The 17,742-nt window shown below is 38.8% G+C and overlaps 1 protein-coding gene across 1 annotated transcript; it reads left to right on the top strand.

The window, feature by feature from the left end:
• The first annotated feature begins 9,219 nt into the window (after positions 1 to 9,219).
• agtr1b (angiotensin II receptor, type 1b) lies at positions 9,220 to 14,697 on the top strand. The gene is made up of 2 exons (XM_030123942.1): positions 9,220 to 9,417; positions 13,465 to 14,697. The coding sequence occupies exon 2, from the start codon at positions 13,570 to 13,572 to the stop codon at positions 14,650 to 14,652; it is 1,083 nt and encodes a 360-aa protein (XP_029979802.1). The 5' UTR covers positions 9,220 to 9,417; positions 13,465 to 13,569; the 3' UTR covers positions 14,653 to 14,697.
• Positions 14,698 to 17,742: the final 3,045 nt, after the last annotated feature.

Below are 17,742 nucleotides of genomic sequence, written 5' to 3'. Positions count from 1 at the left end.
GCAGTCGACACATGATAATGCCAGGCTAGCCTTAATAATAATAGTAAATTACTGTGACATATGCTCCCCTTGTTATTTATAAGTCAACAAAACAAGGGTTAAACAGGAGAGTACATAGAGGACTTCTGATAAAATGACCTTCAAACCACCACAATATTTCTTTGAGAAGTCTAAATAGATGCTAATAGTGGAGCTAGCTGACAGTTAGCGTTAGCCTTGCTGTCAGTTCCCGTGTGGTCAGCTGTGGTACTGCAACTCTTACTACAATGATAAATTTGATGCATGTGAAAGTAGACAAAAAGCCAGTTTTATGCCTTGTTTATGTCAGGGAGGTTTTATATGTTTTTTTTTTTGTTCTTTAGAGTCCAGAAAGTTTTTGCAAAAAGTGCGAGGAGATCTTAAAGTGGATGAAACACTAGCAAGTGCATTTGGCCACAAAACAAGTAATTCCAGAGGCCAGAGAACCTTTGTTGTCATATGCCGAAATGATTATAATAATAACTTTATTTATATAGCACCTGTAAAAACTGAGTTTACAACGGGCTTTGACAATCAATCAGTCAATCAAATTTTATTTATATAGCACCAAATCATAACAAAAGTTATCTCATGACACTTTACATATAGAGTCGGTTGAAACCAGACTCTCAAGACAAACAAACAACAGACAAAGCAGTAGGGCACAATAGCAGGATATAGCTTTAGGTTGGAAACACTAGCCACCATTTTAGAGTCCAGAATCCAGATCTAAAAATGGTCCGAAGGGAAAGTTTCTCTGAGCATGTACAAAATTTGTTTCATAGTTTTAGTATGTTTATGATTGTAGGAATTGGCTACAACTGTCCCCGTTTTACCCCAACAATCAATATATAGCCCTGAACTGTTTTTGAAATGTGTTGAATGATGATTACATTTAAAGTGTCAACTCACCCTGCTTACTTTTAGCTGCTGAGATGTTTTTGTCCAAACTGAAGTGGAGGACTGGTAACAGACTGACAGACCGTCCCCAGAGCCATACCACAAGTAAAATTACAAACCTTGACAGTACCTTATAAGGTGAAGCTCTATACACATTTTCACTGCATAGAGTCTGACCTGTCAAATACAGGTGTAACTAATACTGTTAATATCCACTGTACTGATTGCTGGAACAAACTTTAATTATTTCCATCTGTGCTTTTCCTGCTATGATATTCAGTGTCTCGAAATGTATTTCAGATGGGAACCATGAAGAAGAATGCAAACTACGAGAAAAGATGTATAGTCTATGTTAAAGAGACTTCTGACAAATAGCATGCATCAAGAAGCTTCCCTTTGGAATATGGTTTTTATTAAGACATAGCACTTTTTCATGTCAAATTCAGGCAATAAGGATTTAATTACAAGAGACATGTGAGGAAAGAACAAGCAGTTTCTGTTATATAATAAAATCTGATTCCAATTCAACTTGGCACTGTGTTAAAGTTAACCCATAAAGACCCAAACATCTAGTGTCTACCAAAAGCATCTACTGATACAAACTGATCCACTAATCCTATCAATCCATGTAAATAATTGGCGTAAAATGCAGTTTGTCATCTTTTCATGGTCATCAGATATGACCCATTTGGATGTTGAGAGGCTCCGTAGTGAACATGGAAACACTGTCATCTTCTACAGCATTGATTCACCAGTAAAACCCATGGAGTTAGATTAATGACAGCAGATGGAGACACTTGGATTAAATTCAGTTATTGATACCTTATTAAAAGTCAGTTTTTCCCTCAACTTTAATCTACATTTTTATGAACATCTACCTGATCAGTGAATTAAATATAAGAAAATACTTGATTCTCATTGAAAATTTGTCAAAATACAGAGGATAATATTACAATAAATGGTGATAAATCACTTAACTCTTTCGGTGCCAGACAGTTAAGGGGCTAATAAGCCTTAAAAGTGCCACAAAATTTGGCCATTTTTCAGTATTTCGCGTTGTTTTTATAATATTTGAAGAATCCTGCAGGAAACCGCTCGGTAACATCCGACCGATTGCTGATTAGATTCAAAACGCACCGGACGCAGCCGATTCATTATTGATCGTAATTTGCATAATTTATAATAATAATAATAATAATCTTTATTTATATAGCACTTTTCATACATTAAAAACTGTAGCACAAAGTGCTTTACATATCAGTTTAAAAATCAGTACCGCCCCCCACCCACACCCACCCACTCACCCGCACCCGCACACACACACACACACACACACATATACATGCAAACCCACAAGCTCACACATACTTAAGAAGACTGACTGAGCACGGGTAGACCAGAACAAAAATGTACAAGTAAAAGTAAAACATCAATTTAGGAGGCGCTGTCTCAGGGAGCCATCCGCACCAGGAGGCAGCCGCCGACCCGGCACCAGCAACACAGCCCCACATCCCAACTAGTGGGAGAGGGCCAACTGGGACCCCCACCCACCAGAAAGGAGCGGACCCCAGTGAGAGAAGGCGCCACAGCCCCCAGAGTCCACAGCCGCCCCCCGGCATGGAGGGCTCCCTCTGATGAAACACCAGAGAATAAGAAACATTAAAAAGATATAAAAATATTATTTGGTCGCGTGACCTCAAATTCCCGTCTGCTTGGTCTCAAAAGGGGGACACAGAAAGAACGTCATCGAAATGTGAGAAAGAAATGGGGGTGGATGGTTTGTTTGTACACAAATATGGCGTGTTCTCCAAAGCCAATCTGATCGGCCCGTGGCACTTTAAAGGTTGTATTCGTAAAGCCGGTTTAATCGGCCCATGGCACTGAAAGAGTTAAGAAAGGTTAAAAAGTGAGAAAAATTCATCTGGGAACTGCCACAAAAGTCACACTGGGTCTTTATATGTTAAAATTACATCATATTTCATGAGGGGGTTTGATGAAAGCCACGTAGCACCAAAATGTTAAAAACTCAAATCATATTTGCTTCTAAATATGTTTTCAGACATGTAAGAGATACGCTGTCATTCAATATTCGTCCATACTTTACAGTAAGAGCTCAGTCTTAAAACCTCACAGAATATTGTCTTTCTTCAGCAGGTGGCTCAGTGACGCTTTGGCATTTTACTGGCCGTGCTGTTCTGGCCTAAAAGGTCCATCGTTCTCCTCAGTGATCCATGCTACCAGTAATTACCTCAGTCATCAATTCATTCTACAACAGCTTAAGTGCTAACACAGCTAATCTTGTTAGAGTGATTTGGTTAGCAAAAACATCGCCCACTATCACACCTCCAGGGTACGAACATGAGAGCTGAAGCCTTGTCCTCTTTCTGGCCTTGTTCCCCTGTCAGTGATGCATTACACAAAAAATGATAAATTACCTTATCTTGGCATTTTACTACGATTACAACAGGCTCATAAATGTTGCACAACTTGAATAATCTTGGGATGCGCATTTCTTGGAGTTTTGTTGTTTTTTTTTTTAACATAATTGAGTTCATTTCAAGGACATGAAGTCGTACTTTGTGAACAAGCCAAACACAACCTTAAATAAACATCATCCCTCGATGTCTAAATATGTCCAATCCCATTCCAAGATTTAATTTCCCTCATAATCTGGTCTCTGCAGCTCAACATTTTTAAATCAACATCTGTTTCTGCTTGTACGTGACAAGTTGAAATCAGTGTTGTGGCACGGGGTGTTGCAACAACATCCTGTCTCGGCTGAGAATTATTTGTTTTGTGGAAAATACAGTTGGAGATGTGATGTGAGATACAAAACTCTCTCTTCTCTTCCTGTGAGTCAGATATAGATTGCAGTTATAGATTGCAGTTACTTCTCATGTGCAGTGTTGGGAGTAATGTGTTCCAAAAGTAATGGATTACTTTTTGCTGTAACGCCGTAGTGTAAGGCATTACTAATCAATTTTCAGGAATATTTTACTCAGTTCTCGTTCAATAACGCATGCGTTACAACACACTATTCACCCATAATTTAATGGCAATGGCTACTGCCACTGTATTGTGGCATGAAATATGGGTTTGTCTATTGTCACAGAGCCAATCAAATGTTAGCATTTGTTCTAGAGCCAGTCATGGATACTTTTATGTGAACTCATTTGCCTCTTGTTGCCACAGTACTGTGGTGACATATGGCGTATACTTCCATGCATTCTTTTGCGTATTTTGCAACCACAGTACTGTGGCAACTGATGGAAGAAATGACAAATTAGTGATAGTATGTAGTATAAAATAGGATTTATTGTTCTAAATACTCTATATGTTGTTTTATGGTGTTCTTTGCTCTGTTCAGTCAGTGAGATTGAGGCTGGAGGTGGGCGGAGCTACATGTTAGATGCAGCAGTGTGCTGTTTTACTTCTCAGTTCTGTGTCAGTTCATTGAGTGCTGTGCTCCGATTTCTGCATTCTGAACGTTGTCCCAGTGGCTGATTTATATCAATGTCGGATTTTACCTACTGGCGCTGTACCCCCCCGCCCCCCCATTTGAAAATCTGCAGAAAAAAAATGCTGCTTTGACCAGGAACCAAACCTGAGTCTTTCACATTGTAGTCTGAAGCATTACCTACTGAGCTAAATCCCCACTGTTTAAAGGTCTGACCTATTTGCTCTCTCATTGCTTTAGTGCTTTTCAGGATGTGAAAATTACCAGTCTACACATTATATAATGAGGGTGCTGATTGGCTCTGTGGTAATAGACAAAATTATATTTCATGCCACAGCACTGTGTCAGTAGCCACCTCATAATTTAATTGCTCAAATGAAAAAAAAAACAAAAAAAAGAAAAACAGCAAGACTCTGAGACCTTAGGAATCAAAAATGTGTCAGGAAAGTTCTATTTCCTGGTTGGTGTTCAGCCAGTGGGTGAAGACAGAAGAAGACAGTCCACTGGCCACGTGGACGTATGCTCATTGCTAACACTAACCCTGCTTTACAAAAGCTAGTTAGCATGAGCCCTGAGGTCAGCAATGACAAGGTAAGCTAATGATTCTATGACTAGTTAGAATTCTTTATCAATTGCAGATTTATCTGCACACCACCTGTTTGAAAATGGAAAACGTTGAAAAAAATGCAAGCATTCCTGGTGGGATTCAAACATTATAGACCATATTGTTACTTACTGAGCTATCCGTCCACATGCACTTCGGGGCACAAATTTATGCGTCCCAAGGTTCTCCTATCTCTTGTATGGGGGGGGGGGGGGGGGGGGCAATGACAATTTATGACAAGAGTCTGTATGTTAAGCAAAAACAATAGAAGACTCATGTAACTAGGGATGCAATGATATGAAAATTTCATATCACGGTTAGTGTGACCAAAATTATCATGGTTATCATTATTATAGCAGTATTGTTGAAATGTGGTCAAAATGTTCAAAAAGTACTTATACACACACTGAAATAAAAAATAACAATAATAATAATAACTAGAAGCACTCGGAGAGCGCAGACCTCCGCCAAGGCTGATCAGTGGCCCCCCCCCCGTGGGCCCCCCCACCCCCGATCACCACCAAAATTTAATCATTTCTTCCTTATCCCATTTCCAACAAACCCTGAAAATTTCATCCAAATCTGTCCATAACTTTTTGAGTTATGTTGCACACTAACGGACAGACAAACAGACAGACAAACAAACAAACCCTGGCAAAAACATAACCTCCTTGGCGGAGGTAATAATAATAATAGGCACAATGTACTTTCTGTTGCAGAAACGTTCAAATATTAACATGTAAGTATCAAAAATACAAATGTGCATTAAAAATATGTATTTATGTGTATTTTTGCACATCTTTTGTATACTTTAGTATGTTTTTAGTGTATTTTTCCATATTTTTTGTATATTTTAGTGTATTTTTACATATTTTTAGTGTAGTTTAGTATATTTTTAGTGTATTTTTACATATTTTTGTATACTTTAGTGTATTTTTAGTATAATGGTGTGAGAAACATTTGTATTTGTCATTATTTCTAGTTTATTCTGTTCTAATTTGACTGATTCTGATCCACTTTAGCTCATACTGGTCTAAATGTGGATCCTGAATGAACATGAGTCTGAAACAGTGAATGTCATGCCAAACATACAAATGTGCATTAAAGATGGCACCTTATTGTCATTGTTGGATCATTTTTCATATCAAGTTTGTGTTCAAAGTGCTGTAATCATACACGGTTATCATGATAATTAGAATTTAAACAGTAATACTAACCTTTGGGAATTTTACCGCGGTTTATCATTATACCGGTAATTGTTACATCCCTACATGTAACGCATTACAATTCTGAGACATTTATAATGCAAGGTAAGGAATTACTTTTAAATAACAGTAACAAGTTATTTGTAATGTATTACAGTTTAGTGGTAACTTGCACAACACTGCAGCAAATGACAGCTAAACTGAGATTGTGCAGATGATACAGAAGCTTAATACTGTGACAGGATATGCAATAAGATAACACCTAATGGATGATCCTTATCATTCAGAGTAATTGAAGACATAATGGAGCCTGCTCATATTCCCCTGGAGGTGTAAATGGCTCTGTTGCTGTGTATCAGATATAAAGTGAGATTCTCTCTTTGTTGCTACCTGGCCTCCTCCAAAAATGACAGGTATAAACACTGAAGAAGCTTCTAGTGTGTGCCAGGTATGTATTGCAAATTACAGCTAAAGATTTGTGTACCTATTGCCTTTTGACCCATTTTTATCTTCGAAGTGCTGTCAGCCGTGAAAACCAGGTGAATGTGATCGCTCTCAAATAACTAGGTTACACCTGAGTGAGCAAAAGCCACCAAACGAGACCCCCACTTAGCCCAAAGTGTTTGTTTTTCGCCTTCTTTCCTTATTTGTCTTTAACCTAGGTGATGGCTTTCTTCACCGCTGACACTGAGACTGAGGGAATGACAGCCACACTGCCTCATCCATCACTATCCATCTCTATGACAGTTGCAATAGCGGCCTCCGACTGCAGCGGAGAGGTGAGGCGACCCACTTCTCAACACCTGTCAAAGCCTTGAGAAAGAAAAGAAATAGTGAGAGACAAATGTCTTTAGCACCAAGCTGCGTCTGATGGATGTTTGCAGCCACTAAAAATAGAAATCCTTTCATATTATTTCAATGCTGGGTCTCACAGCCTTAAAATGTGCACCTTTAAAATGAATCTTTGTCCTTCCCTGCCAGTAAAATGAAGGAAATTATTTTTTACAGTGCAATTTTACTAGTTTTATTCAATAAGTGCCTCAGTTCCACTTAAATATCCTCAACAAAGCCAACTTGACCGTGGGGAGTTGTCATTTCCAACCCTGACACACAAGCGCACACACACATTCACACTCTGCCGCTGTACGTTTGCCTCTGTAGGAACAGTTGGACACATGAATGGCAGCTGAATCACTCTCAAAACAGGAAATATTCTTAAAAAGCCTAGAAACTAGTGAAATTGTTTCGCTCCACCCTGCCAGTCTCCCCCTGTTGTAGCCCCTCGTACAACTAAAACCAACCCAAGGGTAATTTTGTGGCGACTATTAATAGAATGTGTCGACAGGTCCAATCACAATGACAGCCAGCGTCATTCCTTTCATGCTGTGAGTGGGACAAAGGACAGGGACAGTCCAGGGATGAGACACGTGCAAGTGCATGAATAGAAATGCAACAAGTCTTAAAAGAAAGATTATCCAAATCATAAGACGTTGGCAACCATACGTGTGTATGTTTCACGTTAATTTTAATTTAACAGTTGATTTTTAACAGTAGATGAATTTGTGATCACCTTTCACTACTAAAAGACAAGAACAATAATGGATAACACATTCACACAGTCACATTTCTGCACCTTAGTCGCTTTCACACCTGTATGTATATAGTATATATTTACTTCCATTTCTTGTAGATTTGTACATATGTAAATCTTGTTTTTTCCGGCTTTATTAGTGTATTCTATTAATGTTATTTATTCCTTTTATCTCTTCCTTTTTATATAATTTTTGCTAGTGTTTTTTCAAGAGTGTTTTTGTGTGGAACTGAGCTATTGTGACCATGTAATTTCCCTTGTGGATCAATAAAGTTTATAACTGCAGTCAAAAACACTGTCACGTAATGATTAAAATCCCAAAACAGCTGAAAGATGGGTAAATTAATTGATGGAGATATGTAAAATAAGAGTGAAAACAAAGAGCAGGTAAGATAATGAACTGAAACTCTTAAGTTTGGCCTTTTGTAGTGATTATGTATTTGACTACTTTCATGGATTCTGATGTCTTGTCTGCGTAGTTTTGAAAGGTTACATAAAATACATAAAGTAAGTAATCACAGTTCATGATTAAAATGACAAAACAGCCGAAAGAACTGAGAAAGGAGGCGTATCAAATAAGAAACAAAACTATGAACACATGAAATAATTAACTAAAACTGTAAGTTTGGCTTGGTCTAATGATTATTTATTTGGATGTTTTCATGCCTTCTTGTGTTATTCTTGTCTTTGCATCTTTGAAAGGTGCTTATACATTAAACTGTTGTTTTTAATGTAGTGTTTAATATATAGATTAAAATGGATAAACAGCTAAAATATGGGTACAACAATTAATAAAGGACACACAAAACAAGCAACAAGAAATAGATAAAATAGTAATGAGATAAAACTAAGAAACTGTAAGCCAGTGTTTTTCAAACTTGGGGTTGGGACCCCACGTGGGGTCTGCTGGAGTTCAAATGGGGTCGTCTGAAATTTCTAATAATTTGTAAAAAAAAATTAAAAAATTAAAACTTACTAAAAAAGATTTACATTATATAGCCTAAATGTCATCTAAAATTAACATTTATTTGCAACATAGTCTAGCAATCTATTACATGATCAAAAACAAATTAATTTTAGAAAAAAAAAAAAAGTCTCCGTTTTGAATGTTTGGGGTCACCAGAAATTTGTCATGTTAAAATGGGGTCACAAGCCAAAAAAGGTTGGGAACCGCTGCTGTAAGCATTAAGAGTTTTCAAGTTCTAGTCAGTTCTGTCTATCATTAGGATGAGTCATTTTTACGTGGAAATTGATGATTAAAAAACGACAACAGCAGATGTTGAAATGTGGAGGAAGAGGCAGAGGGAGGAGTACCATTGTACTACTATAGTGTATTTTTGTTTGTGTGTGTCCAGAGACCATTGGGTTAATGCCAGGGAGAAATGGGCTAGGACAATGTGTAGCTGGCTGGCTCTGGTACAATTCATTCATCAGTGATGTGTGTGCGTTGGAGAGTGAAGAGGAGGAGGAGGAGGAGGGTGGTGTGAGTCAGTGTGTTTGTGTGTCAGACGGTATTCCTGCTCGTCTCGCTCCACCACTTAAGTTGAATCAGAAGCGGCCAGTGGCATACTGTGGTGGTCTCTCTATCTGTGTGTGTACCCGACTCTGAAAGCATCAACAGCCTCCTGGTCCAGCAACACAGGTAAGAGCTCACATTACCTCCATATCAACATGTTTAGACTACTTTTTACCAGTTTGAACAACTTTAGTTTTTCTGTTTTTCAAGTCTGTCTTCTGCTAAGAGCCTCGTTTACTGGATAAACCCATTTACATTCATTACAACTACTTTTATGTGTTTTTAATTTTCCATCACCGACACCAGAAAGGCTTCAGTTTCTGTCAATATTTATCTTTCTTTGTTCACATTCAGAAAATCATAGAACAAATCATCATGTTAGATGTATTCGCTGGTCTGTTTGGTGCCACCTGTTGCCGCTGTTTGTTTCAGTTGTTCAAGTGAAAGACCTGAAGGTGCATAACCTAAAAACTGAATCTACTGTGTGAGAAGTGTTGGGAAAAATGACAGTAGACAAACCATACCAGAGGAGAATGAATGCCAAGGATCTTATCAAGGATAGCATCCATTTCCTGATAAACAGTAGCTCTGTGCTCCTTGAAAATCCTCACTTATGAAGAATTTAATCCCAAAGACAAACAGGAAAAGAGGAGATGGTGGAGAAAATAGGGTAGATGAGGGAACAAGTTATGGAGAGGAGATCTAGGGTAATGAAGTTGTAGATGGAGATACAACATGCTGAGGAGAAAAGGGGCTGAAACTGTGCAAACTGTGTGCAAAGAGTTATGTAAGAGGCCACTTTTCCAGATGCTTATTTTTTTTTTTACATTAGACACAGATGCTTGTCCAGTGGATTGAAAATGTTAAATATTAAACACAATCTCACGATATACAGTATAATATATTTTACACCAGCTATTCTGACGATTGAAACTAAGTGGAGTCAACAGGATTTATAGTCTGAGTTGTTATTATAGTCTAAGTCCACATGGAATATTTCACCAAATACAGTGCAGGAAATGGCAGCAGATTTGAGAAGCAGAAGCAGTGTCCTGTTTAATTGTTCAAGTCACATGAACGATCTGATTTGTAAACAAAAAGAATGCAGACATGGTTTCTGAGGCCAATACTTCCATTAGCTCGTCTGCTTCAACCGGACGTCAGTTCCACATTAAATCCACAGACACAGTCACTCGCTTATGTCTGTCTCTGCTTATGTTGTAAAAAAGGATGTTTTTCAAGAGACATGTGAATTCTGTCTCTAGTTTGCGGAATCTAAAAAGATGCATCTATTTATTTCCTCAACAACACAGTTCTTCTCATGTAAAACATTTCCTCAGTTTGTTCTTGCTTTATTTCTTCTTGGGCTCCAATAGTACCTGTAACTTGATACAGAGGAGGGGGTGAGTTAAAGGAGGGAGTAGACACCTGTATTACTCTACAAAGAGGATGAATAGACTGGCTGTGCAGTTCAGGAGTGGTGTGTGTCAGTGATGGATAGTTGGGAATTAAGTTTGTATTTTATTAAGTACAATTTCACTTTCCAACAAAGGAAGTCGCTCCGCTGTTGCAGAACGTTCCCCCGACCAAAGACAGGACCACTAAAGGAGAGTCTGATCCTGAGTTGGGAGGTTTAGGTCGAGTGTATCCAGTAAGATGAACCCTCACTTCATAATGGTATAAATCATTAACCAGATATTTAAGTGTCTCTCTGTGGCAGCCAGATGGTGGTGCTCACGTTGAAGGCAACCCCAGATACTTCTGTTGATGGGAATCTTACTTGTGTCCACAACCACAACCCGGCCTTCTCTCCCAAGGCTGTGATTTTAACTTTACTTTAACTTTTTTTTAAGAAATTCCCATGATCCCAAGCATTCAAATACCCCGAAATAGGATTGTCACTGGAGTGCAGTTGCTGCAGTGTCCTTCAGGAGTCAACCACGACAATGCGGAGCAAAAAAGTGCCCAAACTTCCCTTTTATTCAGATTTTTATCATTCAATGTAAGCATTGTAAACGGTGTGTTTGCAAACAGTGCAAAGCGCTGCAGGCTATTGTCCAAGAGGATGCAGCTTGCTGGTGGACCTTGTGAAATAAGTGTTTACCTTCCTGTCTGTGGTCACCCAGGGTTTATGGGTGTCATTCAGTAATGTGCCATCTCACTCTGAGATACAGCGCACTGGACACAGCATCACTAATAGACCCGCTTCCGAGTCACCTTCTGCCTGTGCCACCTCACCTTTATTATGGGCCTCACTTACATATATAGGCAGCAATAACTATCAGTGTTGTTTATGGTCACTCCCCTCTTGTCGCCCCTCGCTTTGTGCATTTCCCTCATGGAAAAATACTGGCAGTTTAAATGTCAACTCCTCTATTACTGGTAGAAGGCAAGTGGTGTCAATTTTCTCCCATATTTTTTTCATTTGTGGTCATCAAAAATATTCTAAGCACCAAGGGATATTTTTATTGAACTGTTTTAAATCCTTAAACCAGGAAAATGATATGTGTTTTGTCGCTGTCTTCTGTACATTTCAAATTTACAGCCACCCGCACCCGCTGTTATAATCATTAACAAAAGAAAACACATGTACAGCAAATCCAAGCAATGACATCTGTGTTGGTGCTTTACTGTGCCTTCTACACTGAGTCTGTGCAGGAAAGTCACAGAGATATTTCATTATTCTGTTGCCCTTGGCACCCACACATCTTCCACACTCAACAATCCCCACATCTGCAACCGATACGGTTGTTGCTTTAGTGCTCAGAGGGGTTTTTCAAAGAATTCATCAGCTGAAACCTGGTGGAAAATAAGGGGATCTTTCACTTGGAGATAAAATAGTTTGACTGGAAGGGCAGAAGCAGTCTTAATGCTTACCAGAGGGCAGTAGGAATGCAGAGTGAAGGGTTTGTGGACAGACCGTTGTCCGCAGAAGCTATAAAAGTCACAATGGCAAAAGGATTTCTGCAAGAATCAGTTGTATTAATGTTATTAAAATGATATGGCAGGACTTACGATTTGCAGAAAACTTCTCAGCAGGTTTTTCATCATGATATCTGATATGTGGGCCTGCTACAAAATGGAAATAGATTAAAACTTTGACACTACAATGCCATCTTGTGGCAACTCACCAGCCGAGGTGAGGGCTGATCAGAGAATCCCCTGTTCTTTTCTGGTTGTTTATTCAGTATTCCATAAAATATAAAAAAGGCAACTTCGTATTAAAAATGTATGTAAAATATTGGTAGGGATTTTTCCTCTGCTTCACCGCTTAGTTTGAATATAACCATAACCATATTGTTTTTTTCATATAATTACTTACAGAAACCTTCATTGTAGTCTCAGTAATAGTACACTTGAAGCTTATGCTAATATTATTACATCAGTGCTACTAATGATCCCATTCTATTAGACATAAAGAGTCTAAAAAAGAGGGAGAATTTGGTTTTTATTCCACTTCACATTCTGCTCGTACAAATGAAGCAAAAACTAGCCTGAGGCATATTTTCCGCAGCGCGCAGGTTTGATTTTCTCACAGAGCAAAGTTTCCACAGAGCAGAATCCCTGCTGTCCTGTTTGTTTAGGTGTGTGCTGATTAGAAGTTCTCATGCTGGGTACAATGTATCTCTACTCACCGAGGGTTTGAAACGTGACATGTCTTTTACAGTGACTGGAGCCTAAACCCTTTCTCTCCTCCTTGTTCTGTAGTACTGCAGTGGTTAATAGCGTTGTTATCCAAGCTTGCACTTTGCCATGCAGTCTTCATTAACACAGGTCATAACACAAAGCATAAATGTTCTCCTTCCGGGTGCCGACAGTCCACCCAGATGGACGGACCATTTGATAAACACAGTACAGTTTTACTGTTGCCATTCATTAGCCAAGAGACGATTTAAAGGAGACGGCAGAATGCAGACTGTCTGAATAATGATGTTTCAAAGGGCATTTTTGGAATATTGAATAACATACAACATCTGTTTTTCATGGCTTCTTATTTTACAGAAATAACATAAAGCGTCAGGATGGCTTTAATGTGCAGGTCTTTAATGAGCTGGTGTAGGGTGAGCACTTTCATGGGTGCTCATGTGGATTAGCGTTTATGGGCCATGCCAGTGGTAATGACAGCTCTTCCCTGAGATTGCCTGTGACATTTTTGTTGTGTTTCTTTTATAGGACTCACTGAGGCCCCTGCCCAAGGCCTGTATCAGTCACCACAGACGCACCCCGCCGACAGGGGCCCCTGTTTAAAAGTTCCAGGATCTGGCACTAAAAGCCAAAATGCAGAACATAACTGCAGAAGAAACAAAAGGGATGAACCTGACGTGCGGCCTGTCTGGACGTCATCAGTTCGTCTTCACCGTGGTGCCCATCGTGTACGGCTGTAATTTTGTCATCGGTATCGTCGGAAACAGCATGGTAGTGGCCGTCATCTACTGCTACATAAAGCTCAAGACAGTGGCCAATATTTTTGTGCTGAACCTTGCTGTTTCTGACCTCACCTTCCTCATCACTTTACCCATGTGGGCCACATTCACAGCCTCGGGCTACCACTGGCCTTTTGGAGAATTCCTGTGCAAGACCAGTGCAGGGCTTGCCATTTTTAACCTCTACACCAGCATCTTCTTTCTCACTGCACTCAGCATTGACCGTTATCTGGCCATTGTTCACCCCATGCGATCACGCAGGTTCCGCACCGTCATGTATGCGTGGATCACCTGTGTGCTCATCTGGGTGTTTGCCTTTCTGCTCAGTGTGCCCATAGTGCTGACCAGAGAAGTTCACAACTTCTCAAACATCACAATGTGTGTCATTCTGCACCCCTCTACTGTAAATTACAGTCTGCAGGAGCTCCTGTTGGCTATCAGCCTGATGAAAAGCCTGCTGGGTTTCCTGGTGCCCTTCATCATCATCATCACCTGCTACTGCCTCATTGTGCGGGCACTGCTGAGGGCAAGACACATCCAGAAGAGTTCCCGTTCCAGGGATGACGAGGTACTGCGCATGCTCGCTGCAGCTGTCCTGGCCTTTTTCCTGTGCTGGGTGCCCCATCAGATTTTCCACTTCATACAGTTGCTGATCCAGCTAAAAGTAGTGGAGAACTGTGGCATCGAAGACATCGTTGATACCGCCATGCCCTTCACTATATGCATTGCCTACTTCAACAGCTGCGTTAACCCTATTGTGTACGGATATGTGGGAAAAAACTTTCGCAAAAACTTGCTGCGTCTGCTACGATGCTCACCCAATAAAGCGACCGGGCCTCATCCCAGTATCAGTTCCAAGATGAGTGCACTTTCCTTCCGTGCTTCTGAGGCACTGAGCCTCACAGTCAAAAGCAAGGCCTCTTCTGACATTAAGTGAATGAAAAAAAAAAAAACTGTACAAATCCACTCTCTTTTCCCTCCAGTGAGGAGGTGGGGATGGATGGAAACACTGTTTGCCCTTAAAGCCCCAACTGTATTATCAAGCACTGAACCATGCAGATTGACTCTACTGTTGTATTTGTGTTGCTCTGAGTACATTCAATAGACATTTACTACAGTGTACATGCTTATCTGCAGAATGATTGTCACCCAGGGCACATTTATGTTGGCAAGTGTTTCTCACTTACCTTTTTAACTCGATGTCAGTGTCATTACATAAATACTATAACAAAGATGCTAGTGCTGGTAGAAAAGCCTACATATTCACAGAATGTTTATCCCATCATTTATACTCTATAAGGTACAGAATGCATGTCGTGCAAGTTGTTGTCATTGTGCCTTATGTTACAAAGTAGAAATATATTTTCCAAAGTGTGTACATCAGATCATTCAACAGTGGAAATCGTGTCCACAGACCCCAAACTTAAATTTTAACAACATCATAAACTATCATTTATGCTCTGGCAGTGTCTTTATATATGTGTGATAGTCTCTCGTAGCCTGATCCACACTTTATTTGCCAGTGATAGAGGTCTGACACCCTCCAGTATTTTTCTGGCATAGGGGTAAAAGCTCTCTGCAATGGCTAGTTTGTACTTCTGTAAAGGAATCCACTTATGTTGGGCAGAGCGGAGCAGAACACAACAATAGTACGCAGCTTACTGTGGAATTAAAATGACTATAAAAGAAAACACCACATAAAAACATGCATGTTTTTGTCAAACAACTATATACAGACTATTGCAAGTTCACTGCAAAAATCAAAATCTTGCCAAATGTATTTTTCTCATTTCTAGTCAAAATATCTCATCACACTTAAAATTAGACATAATCACCTAAAGAGTAACTTGTAAGTGAGTTATATGAACTTATTTTTAGACAATAGATCTTGAAAATCTTATTTCAAGAAATTGAAAGAGAAATTCGTACCAAGATCAATTTCACTTGTTCCATTGGCAGATTTTGTTTGTTTGAATTAAGCAAAAAAAAATCTTGAATTAAGCAAAAAAAAATCTTATTTTAAGTGTGATGAGATATTTTGAATAGAAATGAGAAAAATGTACTTGTTAAGATTTTGATTTTTGCAGTGAACTTACAATAGTCAGTATAAAGTCGCAGCTCAGAGAGTTGTTCTTACACTCCTGTGACTGAAATACTTATTACTACCTTCATTCCAGTCAAGTACATCATCCGATCCACACTACACTTGCTGCAAATTTTTTAAAGATATAAACAAATCTGATTGCTAGTGCCTGTATACGATGAACTGTATCGCCAAACTATGTGCTTCATTTGAGAAAATATATTATGTGTTGCAAAAGATTGAAATTGCTGAGATGTAGCAAAGTCTGGGAGTAAAATATTGTATAAAAAAATAAATGTATAATACAAACAGAAGGGTGATTATTGTCAATATACTGTATGTGGTGGTTCTTTGTGCTATTTAAACGTGACAAATTTTATTTTCTACTCTGAAAAGTGTAAAGTTTGTGCAAGTATAAAATATGAAAAAAATAAAGACAATTTAAACTCCTAAGTGTTATGTTTTTCTTTATGTGTCGGAAATCATCCTGATTATGTTTGAAAACATCCCCACAACATCCAGACATAAGTTCACTGGTGAGGAAGAAACATTAAGATATTGTTATAATTATTATTATATCATCAAATGAAATGACTTTGAGGAGGTTTTGTCTCTACTATATATTAATCATTAACGAAACATCGTCTGGGGCCTTGATTCTCCACGTAACATCTAAAAATAACAGGTGCATGGTACAGGATCTTTTTGGGGAGGATGTTTGACAAGTTGCAGCATCACAGATAACGATTGGTGGAAACGTGGTGGGTCAGGAGTTATAAGTGCCGTCCGGAGGTGAGACCTACCTCACTGCCAACATGAAGATCCTTGTGCTTTTTGGATTGGTGGCTGTTGCCCTGGCTGAAGTCACTCGCTTCGAGGGGTAAATTTTGTACAGATTATTTGTTTTATAGTTTTGGCTGTAGAAATTACCATAAAAAAATTAAGCAAAAAAGTGCACTCATGACTATATGATTAGGTCTGGTGACACAGTATGATTGCCTACTTGCTGTGTCAAATTACTAAATAAGAATTGAAATTTACTGTAAGTGTTTTGATTATAGGTCAACATTCACATCCACTCTAGCAGCAGTTTTAATTCATATGGCCTTTAGAAGATTTAAAGCATTTGTCTGGAAAATTAAATACACTTTTAGTCTTGTGACTGATTTCTACCTCCTGGTTTGTAGCACTTTGAGATTTATATATAACAGGTGTAAAGTGCATTAAAAAACATAGATTATTATTCATTTCTCTGGGTAATTGTCTATCTCAGCTTTTAACTGATATATTTCAGTATGTTTTCATTTTAATTTACCATAATACTTTTTAATTTATAGTTAAATGGTAGCGCTATTTGTTCTTGGATGAAAAGTGGAGCCTACTTTCTGGAATAATAAACCCAAAATTTTCCTCTTATTCGACTAAGAATTATTTTGATTCTATTTTTAATCTTTTTTTTTTTTTTTACCAGAGAAAAAGTCTTCCGTCTGAAGCCTGTGCTTGATGAGCATGTGACCCTCATTAAAGAACTGGCTGACAGCATCCAGGTATCTATCTGCTTTCACACACACACACACACACACACACACCCTCACCTTGCAGTGTTAACCTCACTCACTACAGGGGTTTAACTGGCCTGCTAATGGCAGAACTGGCTAAATTGGTGTTTTCTTTTCATTCTGATAATTAATTCAGTGCTTCTTTACACTTATAAATCATGTCCAATTGCAGCTTTTTTTTTTAATGCTTAAATCATATTCTGTCTGCATATACCACCATAACAAATTCACATTCTCTTTCCAGTTCTTTGTCAAATGAGTGTCTGAAAGGCTGAATCTGGTCTCTTGAAGCTCAAGTGTTTGTGTTTGGCGCCATCTGCAGGTTGACTTCTGGAGACCTGACAGTGCTGATCTGGTGACCATCGACATTGATGTGGATATCCAT

This window comes from Sphaeramia orbicularis, chromosome 20 (genome assembly GCF_902148855.1).
Source record: "Sphaeramia orbicularis chromosome 20, fSphaOr1.1, whole genome shotgun sequence".
Lineage (NCBI taxonomy): Eukaryota > Metazoa > Chordata > Actinopteri > Kurtiformes > Apogonidae > Sphaeramia > Sphaeramia orbicularis.
Note: the sequence above shows the minus strand (reverse complement) of the source record. Positions and strands in the feature narration are given on the sequence as shown.

Coding starts and splice junctions, on each gene's coding strand:
- agtr1b (XM_030123942.1), top strand. CDS start 13,570: ATGCAGAACATAACTGCAGAAGAAACAAAAGGGATGAACCTGACGTGC.